Raw genomic sequence first — 16,847 nt, 5'->3', positions numbered from 1 at the left:
CTTTACGCCCTCCTTTTAGGATATCCTGTATACAAAGTGCATAGTAAATGGTGTTAGTAGAATGTCCAAGACAAAAAGAAATGTTTAATTATAATTAAGCTTCCTCGTTAGTAGCGAAACTTTTCTTGCTTCTATGTGGGATCGTATTATAATATCGACACAAATTTCCTCGACAATGCTTTGCATCAACGCTATTTCATCAGTATATGTTTTTACCAACATATATTTTCAAAGAATTTCTTACCGATGGATTGTTTACACATTACCATTCTCTGATAAATTCATGATGCACGATGGAAAATAATTCATCGTAGAATGTAATGTGTAAACAATCTATCGGTAGAAGAGTACGTCTATGAAAACGTATGTCAATGAGAACAAGATATCAGCAGATATAAATAAGCAATCGCAATATATGCCTATAAAATAGCGTCATCATAAACATTGTTAAAAAAGTCTGTATCAGTCTTACAAACGGACCCTTTTTATCTAGAGATGTCCGAGAATCCAAAAATATCGGTTCCGAACGGGTTTGGAAGTTTGATCGAGACGGGTTTCCAAAAATGTTCAGAATCCTCGAATATATTTGCAATTCCCGAAAATGTTGAGAACCCGTTTCGAAACCTACTTTAGTGAGCACGACCGTGATTTCAAATGTTTTACTTTTGAAACATTTCCGAGAATTACATTGCATGATTAAGCAGTGATTCTGAATTGTCAATTTTTTAAACATTTTCGAAAACTATACTGTAAGATTCGACTGTAGTTCCCAAATTTCGGAAATGTCAAATATTTTCGAAGATTGCAACCCTTTAGAAAACCTCGAACATTTTCAGAGACCCGTCCCGACCTCACCCGATACATATTCCCGACTCGCCACGATCATCGGATTCTCGAACACCTCTACTTCTATCTATAAACTGCACACCGACCTAGAAAGCCGAAAAGGGAAGCCGATTTAAGGCACCACGCAATCCCCAATTGCGATCGATCGTCTCCCGACCGGGCCGAGACAACAGGAGACGTTGAAAAATGACGGGGAACCCTCGCCAAACGTCTCCGGTGTGTCTCGACGCGTCATTAAGCTCCCCATTTCTGAAGCTCGGCCATTTACCGTGGCCGTAAAGCTCACCGATTAATTATTCCGAACTCGTTTGGTTCGCGGACCGGCAAGACGAGACGGGAGAAACGTTGACTGCCCAGGGTTTAAGAGATCATGATGGATAATCATGAGACGGATACACAGTGGCGTAACGGAGCGTTCGATCATTTTCACGGATGATTCGGGTGAACTGTGTATGCATGGATGTGTATGTCGTAATGTCAATATGTGTATCAAGAAAGGTCGCGAAGTTAAAATAAAAAAAAATTACCAGCGGGACTCGACAGTTCCCAGAACACGAAGGAACGTCGCGGTTCTCTTCGAGGCCAAATGGGAAACACTCCATTCCTCTTACCGTTCGAAGTGTCGCGAAGATCATCGGTTCGTTATCACGGTAACGAGAGGGTATTGTTGTTTCTTTCTTTTCCTTTCTTTTGTTTTTTACTTTTTACACTGAGATCAGAGCAGGAGGGGGCGCAGAAGACGCGCAGAACATTTGTTCGCGATCGATCGGCCCCAGTGGGCCGGCGAAAAGTCTCATCAATGACAGCTGGCACGCTGAGAGTTCTCACGCGATCGAAGATAGGGTTATATGGTTATAGACAGCCACTGGTGAGAGAGACAGACAGATAGAAATATAGTAAGAGAAACAGAGAGATGGATAGATAGACAGATAGAAAGACAGAAAGATAGAAAGATAGATGGATAGACTGATAGACAGAGACGGAGACAGAGACAGAGACAGAGACAGAGAGAGAGACAGAGACAGAGGCAGAGACAAAGATAGATAGACAGACAGATAGATATATAGATAGATATATAGATATATAGATAGATAGACAGATGGATAGATAGATAGATAGATAGATAGATAGATGGATAGATAGACAGATAGATAGACAGATAGATAGATAGATAGATAGATGGATAGATAGACAGATAGATCGATAGATAGATAGATAGATAGACAGAGAAAGAAAAAGATAGATCAGAGAGGTTTCGTACGAAGCTGTCATGCCGTTTAGGCATAATAAAATACCCGGATCGGGATCATCTAATCATGCATGCAAGACGAGCGAGAAGGGCACACACTAGAGAGTGCAGGCTAGTTATATTGTTTGATATTGGCCAGGTGGACATGCGCCAACTGACTGAAACTATTTAGGACTGATTACATGTCTCGTGTCATGTACTCTGAACGGTATTTCATTTTTCACGTCACTCCGGCTCGAAGCATCCACGAACACGCCAATTGGGAAACGGACCTCGATCGCGGACCACGACGCACCGGGCCAAAAGTTGTCGCTCAGGGGCGAATATTAGATTTCTAAACTACTGGGTCGAACAGAAATTTTGGTTGGTAAATTTCCCATGATTTTGTAACATTTTTCGGGGACTTTATTCTTTTTTAGGTACAGGTAGCAAACTAATGTATCAAACCATAGAATGCATATTTTAGATTAAGAGATAAATTCTTTTGTTTTTGAATAAATACTTATTTTTTCCGTGAAACCGAAAAATAAAAAGTTCGAATCGTGAATTCGATATGTAATTCAACTTTCTATGAGAAAGCTGTTCAATACTTTTAATAATTCCCGTCTTCAAAGGGTTAATTGGCAATATTCTTATATATATATATAAGAATAAAAAATGTCACAAAAGTGAAACGTAAGCAACAAACAATGAACTTTTTTCAGAGAAGACAAAATCGAAAAACAAATTTTTTTATTAGAAAAGAAATGTTGCTAGGTCCGTTTATCACAACAATCAGCCCCTGTCGTCTTTTAGACTTCTTTGAACGCCAGTGTTCGTCAGGTCGCGCGCTCGAATCGTTTCGTGGGAACAAGAAAGAAACGAGAGGAAGATTCCGGACACATCCGGGAAAGATCAGTGAAAAACGAATGATACCGGCGTCGCAGCCGCCGTCGAAAATGCGTCATTCTCAATGAGAATAAAAACGGTGCCATTCGAACAAATTGTCGCCGTTGTCAATCATGATCAATCGTCGCCGATTTCAAGTGTATAAATAGATATATATATATATATGTGTATGTGTGTGTATGCAAAGATAATGGTCAAAAAATCGAGGCAATATGTACACATAAGACACAAAGAGATAGAAATATGCAAAGAGACAGAGAGATAAAAGGTGTGAAAAAGAGAGACCAAGGGTGGTTTCCAGGGTGGAAAATAAAGTTTAAACAAAGGTAGCATAGGGTAAGAGAAAATTCTTAGATTTTTGTAGGGTTACAGATTTGTAAAATAAAAATCAAATTCGGCGAACGACAGAGGTCGTTCAGCTCTTTTTTAAGGATGGGATCGAAAAAAGTAAAAGGTGAAAGTGTGTTAAGTAGGGTACACAAGAACGAAAACTTTGAAGGAGATAGTTAGCGACGGTAGTAAAGACTAAGCGAACGAGTGTGAGACGTTACCTAAGTCCCGGCCCCAAGAGCGCTGCTGCTGCCCCACTAGATCACAATATATCACAAAGAGGATGGTCATAACCATGTCACTTCGTTAATTGTCGCAGTAATTACTGCCACGGCTTTCCGTGGCGCAAGAGGATACATAGAAAAACAAGAAAAGAAGAAGGGGGGTCGGGGGGTCGGGGAGGAGACTGGGTGTCGATGGGGTCGTAGGTAAAGAAAGAAAATAATGAAATAAATGATAGCTAAGGGTAGCTTTAAGTAGAGCTCCTTGCGTGGCTCGCCCTGATCTTAAAACGTAAAACATGTCTACGGGGTGAAAAACTGTTGTTAACCGGTTCATCTCGGTTAATCGCGCGACATTAAGTCATCTGGACTCGCGTTCAACAGCACTAACGATCGAATTTGATGTTGAAATTGAAGGGGTTCAGTTAAATCGGACATCGCGATGTGATTTCGCGACACCTTCGGTTTACGTCTAGCGTGCTTTATATATAATATATATATATACACACACAGAGATGGAAATCATTAATCGTTAATCTGTTATAATGCATATATCCGATCGGTAGATCCGAGATTATATATAGTTGGTAGGTCGATTTGGTCAGAGATTACTTTTGTCGGTAATTCAGCAGAACTAAACGAGAAATAGAAATAGGTAAAACTGTTTAAATAGGGGTGTCACTAGACTAGAAAAACTTACAATTTTTGCACTTGCATTTCTTGATCAGAGTTTCGTCTTTAATATCCTCGTGGCATGCTTTGCAATAAAACCACGCCCTGAAAATGCATAATGGAGAATCGTTTAAATATTTGAAACGTGAAATCAACTATAGAGTTGAAATGAAAACTGAGAAAACTTATTGAGCGAAATTAAAATTCGTTGTCTATGAAATTCCACTTCGATGAGAGATAGTTGAATAGCAAACAATTACTATACTACTGCATTTAATAAGAAAACAAAATTAATTAAATATCTCTTGTGGTGTTAAAGAAAATAGCTTATGATACTTTGTTCGGCTCACCCTGTGGCCCTATTATTATCCTTCTAAGAGAAATTCAACTTAACTAAACTACTTCACTGAATTATCATTATCGAATTATCGAATAAACTATGTATATTTCTTTGTATCTTTTTACACTGATTATTTTGAAATTGAATTCTCACCGTTTCACTTCGTCAGCAGATTGAGCAATGAAGAATCCCTGAGTATTCGCAACGATCTTGGCACCACGTGGATTGATCGAGATCTTGCTGTCGCCGCCTCCTTCGCCCTTTATCTCGATCGCCAGCAGCAATAACTTCAATTTCGTGAAGCACAACCTAGGACGAATTATTGCATAATATTCGGTACTTCTCGATTATTTTTTTGTGAACATCGTTACTTACACCCACGAATAAAAAACATTCGTTTATTCATGAAAATGTTATCTGTTTAAGCGAGTGCTCGACAAATATCAGGGAACAGTTTTGTAAACAATAGATACTCGAATCGAAAGCGTGTAAAACGTCTCAAAGATTTCGTAATTATCATTGAATAAATGTAAGCTATGTGGTATCATGTGAACTGTATCACTTGACTTTGTAATTGTAAATTACAGCAGTTACATAAGCTATGATTTACAAGAGCATGTACAGTTTGCCATACAACGTAAACGAAAAGCAGAAATATACGTTCGTTTCTATTATGTAATTTTCTACAATTAAACAAAACATACGTGAATGTATATACATATACCAAGTAGTGGATATTTGAACACAATCTTCATGCCCTTCTGTGTGATTCGTCAACATTTCCCACGAGGAATTTGCGAATAAAAAAAGTAGAATATAAAATAAACATAAGCAGAAAAAAATGTATTTGATTTTAATCCTACTTAATATTACACGTGAATACTTTGTAACAATATGAATTTAATTTTTCTTACCGAATTTAATAATTAATAACTCAATACAGTATTTATTTCATTCAAAATCTTGAACGAATCATACGGAAAACTATGCAATTACAGCGTGCGCAACACCAAAAACGTTCGAAAGCGGTCATAACCCATTTACAATCCGTTATTTTCAAAAGATTATTATACGAGAATTTCAACGTCTTGTAAGCATTGATCATTCCAGAGGATTTATTCCATAATTTATTTCTATTTAATAGATTGATTTAACACAATCGTTTAATTCGTTCTCTAAAAGAAAAAGTCCATTGAAAGAAAGATAATAATTAAAAATCATTTTTAAAATCCTCTACAAACTTACAACATTTCAAAAGTAATCGTAACTTTCTAATTAATATGATTTACCTGTAATTGTCAATTACGTATACCAATTATAGGTTTACAATAAATGGATATATGACCTTAGAAATAACAGTAACAGTACAAACATGCAAAGCAGGGATTCGTAGAGGTGTCAAAGCGGGGAAATTCGCAACAGGATCGTTAGTGTGTAGTAATTTGAATCATGCGAAGATAGACGAAATCTAGTGCGGTCTAGGCAAACGCTAATCCTATAACTAGTCCAGAATTCGAGGAACAGTTCGACATACTAATAATCGTTCGCGTCGTTCTTTTCAACAGAACGCGGCTACAGGCATTTGTGTGGCGTATAAAATAATAATAATAACAATAATAAATAGGGCTAACGTCTAGTGTAGCGTACAGGGCTATTTTATATTTTGTTTTTCTTTACTGGACGAATTGTATATTTCCACACACGCAAATTAAACTGTGACCACTAATCGAACGTGTTCAAAATCAATAAATAAATGCGGACCGATTTTTCTGTCCCTACGTACGCAAATATATAGCAGTGCTGGATAAAAAAGAAGAGATTCAAATATAAACGCGGTGCGCTCGCATAATTCAAGAGTTAAGGAAAATAGCTTGCACCAATGTTCTATATTGTGAGAACATTCTACTGGTTCACCAGACGTTTCTGGATAACGATTCTATTCAATGTTGACACTGCAACACGTAACGATCCGCTGAAAGATTAACTCTGTAAAACTTTTTTCTTCAATTCGATTCAGTTCTTCTTATTGAATATTTTAATACTATTCACCTCTTTTGTCCTGAGCCTCGCCCTGACGGCTGAGAATGCAGGGGGGTAAGGGGAGACGTCCGCTCGTGGCGCTCGACCCAGTATATTTATCGAATCCTGAGGACACGGAGGCTCGGTTACTATTTCCTGGAATGATCGTGGTGGCGCGTGCGGTCGTGACCCCTTGCCCGCTTGCTGTCGTAGCCGGCTAAACGAGGCTCAGGACGAGAGAGTTAAACAGTAATAAGTTTAGTAATACGTTCTTCATATGAAATATGTTCTACGGCATCGTCATTAATTCGTTGTGTACGTTTGTCCAGTTAATTTCTTAAATATCTAGAAGATTGATCAAAAGAAAATTCGAAACTAACATCTTCTTGCGTAGTCGTTTTTCTGAATTGTTTCATAAGTAATTTATTGATTGGTTTATTGAAGAACAACTTGAGAAATGGAAGATATAATTTTATTATTTCTGTATTGATACTGTACGTAACTGGCTGTAGAATAGAATAAAATGTTAGTTACGTAAACAAAGTTGTTTTCGTGTACAATTACATTTAGAAATACATCTTTGTTCTATTTTCAGAAAATATATGCAATTGTAAATGATACTTTAGCCTGACAAATTATTTTTGGATCTATTATCTCACTTCTGTTTTGAACTTTCTTTTGACGATCATTGTATACAATTGTACAGTTGTTTAATCGTTAGTAAGAATTCTTATTTATATTTAGAAGATTACTGTATTCCGAAACGATTACTTCTAATCCATTGAAAACAGTTATCAAAAATCAACAGAATTTGATAATGCCCAGCATTGACAAATAGTAGTGCATGCAATAATTACGGTGCAAAAATTAAGTCAAAGAGGGCGTCTATAATAAAATAGCAAAACAGACGTCTCTAAGGACTCCAAAAACGTTCATTTAATTTCGTTTCTCTAATCAAATACATTCGTTGGTCTATCGAATAAAATTGAGTTCTCGGAATTGATTTTCCGCGTAGCGAATTTTTTGAATGTGTAAAAAATACGTAACGGTAAACAAAAACGAAAATAGGAATCGTGTTTAAATTAATATTTATGGAGCGGCGTGATTGCGCGCAATTAATTGTCTAATTATTAGGTTAAGTTTCGAGGATGTAATTATTCGAATATACAACATTATAAAGTATAAAGAACACCGTATACTGTACGTGTAATCAAAAATTAAGAAATGAAATAAAAAATTATGATTATAGATAATGAAGTCATTAAGAACTATGTGAAATTAAACAATTCAGATCAACGGTTTACAGAATTAGTATTGTCTTAATTAATTAAAAATATTCATGAGAAGTTAATTGTAAATGAAATATAAAATGTCCATTTTCTATTAATGTTGTACGATATCATCAAATTTATTATATTTTTTTTATAATTATATCAAATAATAAAATATAAATATATTTCGCAACTTAACCCAATAATTGACCACATGAAACACGCGAATTACCAAACATCTTGTAAAATAGACAGAAAAATGTAGCAAAAAGAATGAAAACCCAGATTTCTATGAAATTATTATTTACTTATACTATACAAGTATTAGTTAGTTACATATTAATGCTTTGTCAAGAATCTACTAAACGATATCATCAAATTCAAAAAGAAATATATACAACGGCGTAACCCGTGACGTGTTAGTTACTCGCGATTACAAACTCACCTACTGAAATTTTCCACAATCAATGTAAATTTTACTGCATTATAATCCAAATTTCGTATACTTTACGTAGTAAAGAGCAGCAGGCATGCGTGTACAATGAACACTTCTTTGTCGAGGAAAGATTCGAACGCCATACTAAAATACAGTGACAATGACGAGGACGAAACGGAAATGGACATTCGTTTCCCGCGTATCCTTGTCGAATTTTTTGAACATAAAAAAAAACATATGAAACACGCCGAGTTACATTAATGTGTGTCGATAAAATTACCATCCCCAAAATTTATCTTTGTCCGGTATCACGTGATGCCGTAAAGACGTCAGTACAAAAATACATGTTTCTTACGGGAGGCATGCACATTTCATCTAGGAGGTGCTTCTTAGTTATTAAACGAAATTGTAGTTGGTATAACATACATTTGTTTTGTACTTATATATTTTACTTAATCGAAGAATCCATTATGAAACCATTTATAAATTTGGATAGGTAAATTACGAGGGTATAGATCAAAAGTTTACTTTCTCAAGTAAAAGATGCAATAAATTGAATCTGGTTAGAAAATGTTATTAAGTATCATGTAATTGTTTCTTTGATTACAATGTTACAATTGTAATATATTCTAGTAATTTTCTGTAACATGTAATTGCTGTGTTTAATGAATTTTCAAATTTACATTACATAATCGACTATCGTAACATTGAAGCAAATGCAATTTTATTTCTCGTATTATTGTAACCACGTTTCCGACTGATTCAAGTCACTCCCGGATTGTGAGAACCAAATAATACTTTGAAACGACTGAATGTAAGTCAGCACCACTGAAATCTGCACACGTCCCACTATATCTACTTCTATGTAGCATAAAAATATTGGTACATAACCGAGCAAAGTCGTATAAAAAAGCAAAGAGATTCATTGAGAAAATGATAAACAAACGTCACTAGTAAAACGTCGAATGTGTATAAAAAATCTCATTGTACATTCAAAATACCAAAGTACCAACGTACCAAAAAGGATAAAACGGAAGAGAACATAAAGAAAAAAAGAAACAAACTACGCTAATTAACAATAGATTCTGGTAAAAGTAGGAACGTTCAAAAAGGAGGTAAAAAAAAAACAAAACTCAAGTGAAGGGTGACATTCGTAATCACGTACGAGTGTATGTACACGCCTCACAACGATGTCAGAAATTTATTTAAAAAATAAATGTGTGCTACGTGTATATTGAGTGTGTTGTACATGTTTGTATGTATGTATACTTACATACGCGCGCGCGCGCGCGTATTTGTGTGTGTTTGAGTCCCTCTTGTGTAATTACTGTGACGTAGTTTGTATCGTGTCATATCATGTTAGTCAAAAGTATGGAACCAGTAATGAACAATAAATCTAATCTAATTAAATCTATCTGTTAAAAAGACCAATAAAAAGAATGACTCACCACGAAATATTATATAAAATATTAAGTAACACAATATAAAAACATGAAAATTAGTTTCCCAGCTTTGTTACGAAGCTTTCAAAAATTCTAATTAATCTAATGTTTGATATTTAGAATGATTCAATCAAAAAGTAGCATTGCTAAATTATACAAATAGTGCACCTGATGCAATAAGTATAATCGTAAGATGATAATAAATAAACTAATATTCCATGAGGATAAAACAAGAATGGATTGGTCTTTGTAAAATGTTTTAAACATTTGCATTGTAAAAGCGGACAGTAACTGGCCACAAATTTTCGGTAGTTTCGCATTCGTTTACGTGTGTGTATACGTGTATCGGTATATGTGTTGTAAAAATGTCTATTCCACTTTTTTTTCAGTTATTTAAAAAGTTTGCACGTGTGGCAACCAATGGCAGCGAGGACTTACTCGCTGGCTTGGGGAAATGTCATCCCGGTAAAGGACGGGGAGAGTGTTTCCGTGTACATCTCGCAGCCCGTGCCCTGCAGGTAATCATTCTGCCACGCCTGAGTATCCGGCGACTGAAACACCAACCAATCGGGCCCCACGTCATCAAACCTTCTCAACATCGTCGACTAAATTCAATGAAATCGTCATGAAAAAGGAGGCCGACCCCTGGTCTGCTTTTCTTCGCGCAGTCGAGCAACGCGGAATCGCGTTGTTTCTTTTCATCATGACCGACAATAAAATAGAAAACGTTTCTTCGTTTAAAATGTTCGTGAAAAATGGAGGTCGGCGTATAACTGTGGAGATTTACTGTGGATAAGATTTTCACTCTACAATATTCAGAATATTTCATTTAAATATTTGAATGAAATATTTAAGTCGGATTACCTTTGATGACTCTGGTAAGCTAGATAATATTAATTAAGGTATTGAACACGATTTCCGCTGTACAATATTCTATATCTTTTGCTATCGTTTCTACAGTTTTTTGATGAAATGTTGAAATATTTGAATGAAATATTTAAGTCAGATTACCTTTGATGACTCTGGTAAGCTAGATAATTTTAAGAGGTAGGAGATCATTTTAATTAAGGTGTCGTCGATTTGAAGAGGAGCGTCGTGTGACGTTTTTATAGTTTCTTTGATGATTGCGCCGAGGACACTTCAAGGCCATCAAGTATCATATATTATGGTGGTGGTACAATTCGTCGAAGTTTAAGTATTTTGAATAGTTTCTAATATATCCTAGGTATTCAGAATACCGGTCGATTCGATTAATTTCCTTTTAAGAACACGGAGGTATCAATTGAAAATATTTGAAGACGTGTTAAGAACTTGTCCCCCAAAATTATAACATAGATAATTCATTAAGTTTGTATAAAACAACCTAATGGCTCGTAAAGTAACTTATGAAATATATTAATATATGAGATTCAACGTGATAGAAGCGATGAAAATGTTTTCCAGTATCCATCTGAATTCGATAGAATATTTACAACATGTTGCGTGGGGTTTACCTGTAACGAAGAATACACTGCTTCAGGTTACGATGAAAGTAACGATCGTTTGGATTCAAGTTCTTCAAGCCTGTTTCTTCGAAATTTTGTAAACAAGTCTTGGTTCGAAGAAAAACACCAAAGATGATAATGCAATTCAGTATTTACAAAGGTTTGAACATGTTTGAATGTCAAGTAAATTGAAGTTTCCATCGAGCTGGAACCGATCATCATCAGAGATGGATACTGACCTTTTGCGATACTAGAATTTTAATCAAACGCACACGATCTTTGATAAACCACTTTCGACCAGCTTTTCATTGACGATGATTTTGAATGAATCAAAAATTCATCTATTCCCGAACCATTATTATTATTTTCAGAGCCTAAATAATGAAAATTCGTTCTTGATTAACTTTCTCCATAGAATTTCTCCATAAAAGTTTTTTTATATGTGTCTTCCATATTTTGTGTATTTTATGAATTTCATTGGCCACTGTCGTGATCGACCGAAATCTGCGCTCGTACTCTTTATATTTATACGGGGTGAGTCACCTAAGGACGGCTAAAATATCTTGTTTGTTTTCAGTGACATGACAAAGTTGCTAAGAAAAGAAGCATTCACTTTATATACGAACGAATATTGTCATGGAAAAGATTAACTTGTCAATCACGAGTTCTCCGTAATTTTGAAGTCGTCGACAATATTTTTCAAAGTAAACTATAAATTATCCACATTGAGAACTTTTTTAGATTATTTAATTGAACCAGTATCTCTCATTTCAATAGATAATAAAAATAAAACAACATAAAGTTTAATGAACGAACTGAAATTGCTTGTCGTATAAAAAAGTACTAAGATATTTTTGTTCAAAAGCTTTTATAATTTTAATATTTCTAAAAAATGGAATTTTTAGTGTACTACTTTACAGTATTGAAATTTTGATTGCACTACTTCCTTCTTCAGAATAAGTATCCTTCTCTTTCATGGGAAGTTAGTCGTATCATTAAAATCAGCAGAGATATTTTAGGTTTCAGTCTTAGATGACTCATTCTTGTATACAAGTTCTCGTTCACGATCGGATTATACAGCTTTCTGGATCGAAAGCATTTTATAATTTATACAGCACGTAGCGAGGTTAATAAAACTTCCGTTTATGACATCGAAATCATTATTTTCGCATAAAAAAATGAATCATGATAAAATACGAGGTGACAGCAATTGTCTAGGGTCCCTAATGCTTCTTGAATTCTCTAAGTTTTTCGGATGTATAATATGAGGTTGGCCAAAGAGTATAGTCGCATTTATAAACGAAGTTTAAAGAAACGTTTCATTGTGTTAAATTATACTTTATTGAAGTACGGACTGCGTATTTGATTTAAAAATTTTCTATTATTTTTTAGTTGTTGTACCTCCCATATTTATTAGTACTTGATAATATAAATGTCACATTGAAAAGTAAAACGACAAAATCTTTTGGTCGACCTAATATCTTCGTTGCACATGACAAATATTTCATTAAATCGATACTGCGGTGTGTTGACGGATGAAAACAATGGAATTAATATTTTCAACATATCGGTATTAGAAAAATAAACTCAAACATCAATGAGAGACACACTGATAAAGAAGCATCAGTAACTGCTTCCTTGAAAGAATCGTCAACCTTCTATAAATGATAAAAGCAACTTTGTAATGCTTCGTTTTCCAGCCATAAGTATTCTTCTCGCCACAACCTTACTTTTCGTGAATTGTTCACTTGAAAATACCTTTGTTCCGCAATGATAATTGATAACAGCGTCTATAAAATAGATAAATACGTCCTGTTTTTTGGTATACTAAGGATCAATGTCAATTGTTGCAAATGTAATTCAAGACAGCATCATTCTTTCACTAAATTCGCAAGCAGACTACAGATTTCATGTTTTTATAAAATGCACGACAATCTGAAGCTCAAAGTTTCAAACATTTAGGAAAGGAAGTGTTAGAACTCGTGGACAGAGAAGAAATTAAAGGAACAAGACTTTTGGTTCATTTGGAATCTACCAAAACATTTTAGCGAAGAATCTTAAAGTTTCATTTCATTTCAGTTGGAAATGCAATGTTAGTTTAATTTCAGTTTCTGTAAACGGATTCATAGAAATCTGCATTTGCATGGAAATCTGCAGTCTGCTCGTGAACAAACATTTGTCACGACCGCCTAATTGAAAGAGAAAAGACATTATCACCTAACTGATCGATCGATACGATATTGAATCGTCCACGAAAAGACGAACAGTTCTTCATACCAGCAGCTGTACAATCAACTTTATTTCGCAAACGCAGCTGTGCGTGCACGGTGAGATGGACCATTTAGTAACTCGTCAATTACCAAAGCATGGAAATTCTCAGCGCATAAAGATGTGTTACTCCGTTGAGCGTATATACACGTTTGTATGCATTGCACCGGCGCCTGACAGAACAGTATACACTTGGAGATTTTATTTTACAAATGAAACTGTTGCGTAATATCGACATGCAATACCGTAGACGAAGCAACCTAGAGAAAAGGTGTTGTGGACCAAGCCACGTGACTGCGTTCGTAAACATTCTGCGGCAAGAGATGTTCGGTGATCAATGCACGCCGATATTTTCATGTTATTTCCCGCAATTGTTTGTTTCATCAACTTGGAAATTGTACTGTAGTTGTTGATAACAATCATCCATTTTAAGGGAAAGACTAACGCTTCTATTTGTGTGTTTATGAGTCATCAATTATACACAATAATGAAACGTTTACATATGCTTTGCGTTTATGAAAATCTATGAATTTATAAAAGAAAATTAACAAAAGTATCTTCTAACAATTAAGTATCCACTTTTTATATACTCTTTTAGAAATTTGTACATTGAGCAATAATTGAGTAGTATGTCTACGATAAAAATTGTTTATACATTAACCATTGTCACAACTTTTACTCCTTAAAGAAATATGATAAACCGTAAACTTCGTTGGCTTCTCTCAGTAAAATTTCCACAAAGAATTTTTCCGTCAAATTCAAGTAAACTCTCCAATATTTGCTGCAATTCGCGTATTCTAATCACAGAAATACAAGAAAGTTATTCCTTTCTTAAACTAGAAAAGTAAAAGCAACCGAACAGCACAAAAATCTAATACTGCCTCACTAAATAATTGCGCAAAATTGCACAAAAATCGTCATGTGTAATTCACCGAACAATCCTCGCGAAACAGCTCAAGCTTACGCCGTCTTGTCGATCCTCGCGGTACCTCAAGTAAATACCGAAATATACATATATTTATATATATAATATTATTATAATTTAATATATAATATAATTATAAATATATGTATATATGTATACGTATATCCATGACCGTGCAATCCGCGGTATACGATCGTATTCGAAACGGTACACGGAGATTGCAAGAAAATTGGTGAGAATTACTGAGACGTTACTAAAGCGATGAAGGGGTGGCTTACATCGATTAAGTGTAGAGCACAGATACGGTACTGTATAAGTATAGTTGACACGTCCATATATATATGTAGTATATGTATATATAGAATATATATAGATATAGTCCATATAATGTATATAGCAGAGTGGAGCGTAGTGAAAGACATAGGCGAGGCAAAGCTTCATCCTTTTATTTTCTTTCTGATTCAAGAGACTGCCGGACCCCTCTCGAGTGATTCCACCGTCGTTAACGCGGGCATGAAAAGAGCGCAAAATGGTCGCCCGAGTCCATGTATTTTTGACACACAGGATCGTTCGGACGAGTGCTTCCCTTCCAAACGAAACCTTTCCCGACGAATTTTTGCACAACGAAGAGACCCACGTTTGTAGGAGTATTATAAATCGATCTTACAGTGACTATAAATCGATTCATATTTCATTATGAAAACCATCATCGCGCGATTATGTTCCTATTTTCTTCTGCATAACGATGCTAACAGATTTCAAGAATTTTTATATCTTTCTTTCGCAAATGAGAAACGAGAAATGAGAAATATAATTTGCGCTGGACTGGATTCTTATTCCACTTCGGACCACTCTAAGTGAAAGTCCTGTGGTAAAATCGAAAGCTGTTAATGAGTAATTTGATTGTTCAAATAACAAGAGAATGGTAGTATTTAAAACTTCAATCTATGATTCAGATTTTTTATGGAAAATGTGTTTTTGGAAATTTAAAAAATTCCTACTTTCAAAGTATTAATTCTTTGGATATTTTTTACACTAGAATAAAATTCTGGACATTGCTATTTTATATTTTTATTATAAGTTTTTAACATAGAATTTTGAGTTTATATTTATGTGAGATTCTTCAGTCAACATTTCTCGTAGAGTTTACAGATATCGTTATGTACAAAGAAGTAGAGCCACCCTGTATTTCCGTAAGAAAACTTATGTTGTTTGATTTTGTACGATGATGTGGAATATCGTGGAAGCTAGTCAACGATGAAATTATTGTTTATTGATTTATTAATTATTTGAACGTAACCAGACGGGAATTATTCATTTGTATTAATTGAATGTGGTCATAAAATATATATTAACTGTATAGAATATATATGTTTTAAATATAAAGTATTATTTATTTATTACTTACTTTATTTATTTATTATTTACTTTTTAAAGTAAATCTTTAAATTCAGTCTAAAATGTTTGAAATTGCAGTATGTTTAAAGTGATCATATTATATTACAAACGAATTATTCAACGTTTAAAGAATATAAATAATTATAAGTGTTTTAACAGCTTTAAACGATAAACTTGAGACTTACTCTGTCAAATCTCAGAAAACTTCTACTTAATTATAAACTCAATTGAGAAAGAATTTTTCTAAAATCCATTTTGTTATCTCTAAACACAATAAAGGTTTAAAGCTTACAGTGCATCATTTTTATAAAATATTTGTCGGGTACTCTTGTAACTCCATAACTTGCTAAATTCTCGAGTTAGTGGCCACTCTGTGTTAGTAATCAATATCTAACACGAAAACAATTTAGTCCGGGTAGTGAACTAGTCTGAGATAAGCGAGTGAAATAAATAAACAGCATCTCTTTGTGTGTTAAGAATGCATGGACAAATTATCTACAGAGTGCTCAGTTTTCAATCGATACATAGAAGTATTTTGACAAGTTTGTTAACTTGAAGAAATGTATCGCATTGATGGATAAAGAGGTTCAAACGGTTCTTGTTTCACTGTTTTCTCAATCGACAAATACAAAATGTGATTCCCTGTACAAGAATGATTATGAAAGAAAGTATTATTACTAATTTGATTTTGAGGAGAATAAATGTAAAGTCTTGCTAACGAATTTTTTACTCTGTCTGACTACTTACTGACTCTTTCTACTCCTAGTAAGTAGTGTTATATAAAATTAGAACAATATCGTCCTTAAACCAATCTCCTCGCACATTAATATAAATTTATATGCAAATGTTAGTAGCAATATGACATACATCAACAAAAGTGAAAATCAGCTGCAAAAGGCAGGCACTGGTGCTCAGATGCACACGTGCGATGTAATGTTTCAAGATGAATGAACGCTGATGTTGATTATTTTATTCTATACTCTTAATGAATTTTTTCAGAATGCAAAGAGCATTTTTTCCAATTGAACTACTAGTTAGACAGACATCTTGTGTATTGA

At 34.5% G+C, this 16,847-nt stretch overlaps 1 protein-coding gene across 50 annotated transcripts in view; it reads right to left on the bottom strand.

Annotated features, from left to right (window-relative positions):
* slo (calcium-activated potassium channel slo) overlaps window positions 1–16,847 on the bottom strand; it is a 162,025-nt gene that overhangs the window by 35,407 nt on the left and 109,771 nt on the right. For 27 of the 50 annotated variants that reach the window (XM_076366252.1, XM_076366290.1, XM_076366250.1 and 24 more), the window contains exons 13-14: window positions 4,700–4,855; window positions 4,235–4,311 (exon numbers count right to left, since the gene is read on the bottom strand). In XM_076366252.1, the coding sequence (XP_076222367.1) occupies window positions 4,235–4,311; window positions 4,700–4,855 (233 nt within the window). Of the gene's footprint in view, window positions 1–3,534; window positions 3,571–4,234; window positions 4,312–4,699; window positions 4,856–10,152; window positions 10,266–16,847 lie in introns of all 50 variants that reach the window. The other 23 variants (XM_076366245.1, XM_076366243.1, XM_076366244.1 and 20 more) reach the window with 3 other exon arrangements.

The sequence above is a fragment of the Nomia melanderi genome, chromosome 3, assembly GCF_051020985.1.
Source record: "Nomia melanderi isolate GNS246 chromosome 3, iyNomMela1, whole genome shotgun sequence".
Classification (NCBI taxonomy): domain Eukaryota; kingdom Metazoa; phylum Arthropoda; class Insecta; order Hymenoptera; family Halictidae; genus Nomia; species Nomia melanderi.
The sequence above is the reverse complement of the archived record's forward strand: the minus strand, read 5'-3'. Positions and strand labels throughout refer to the sequence as shown.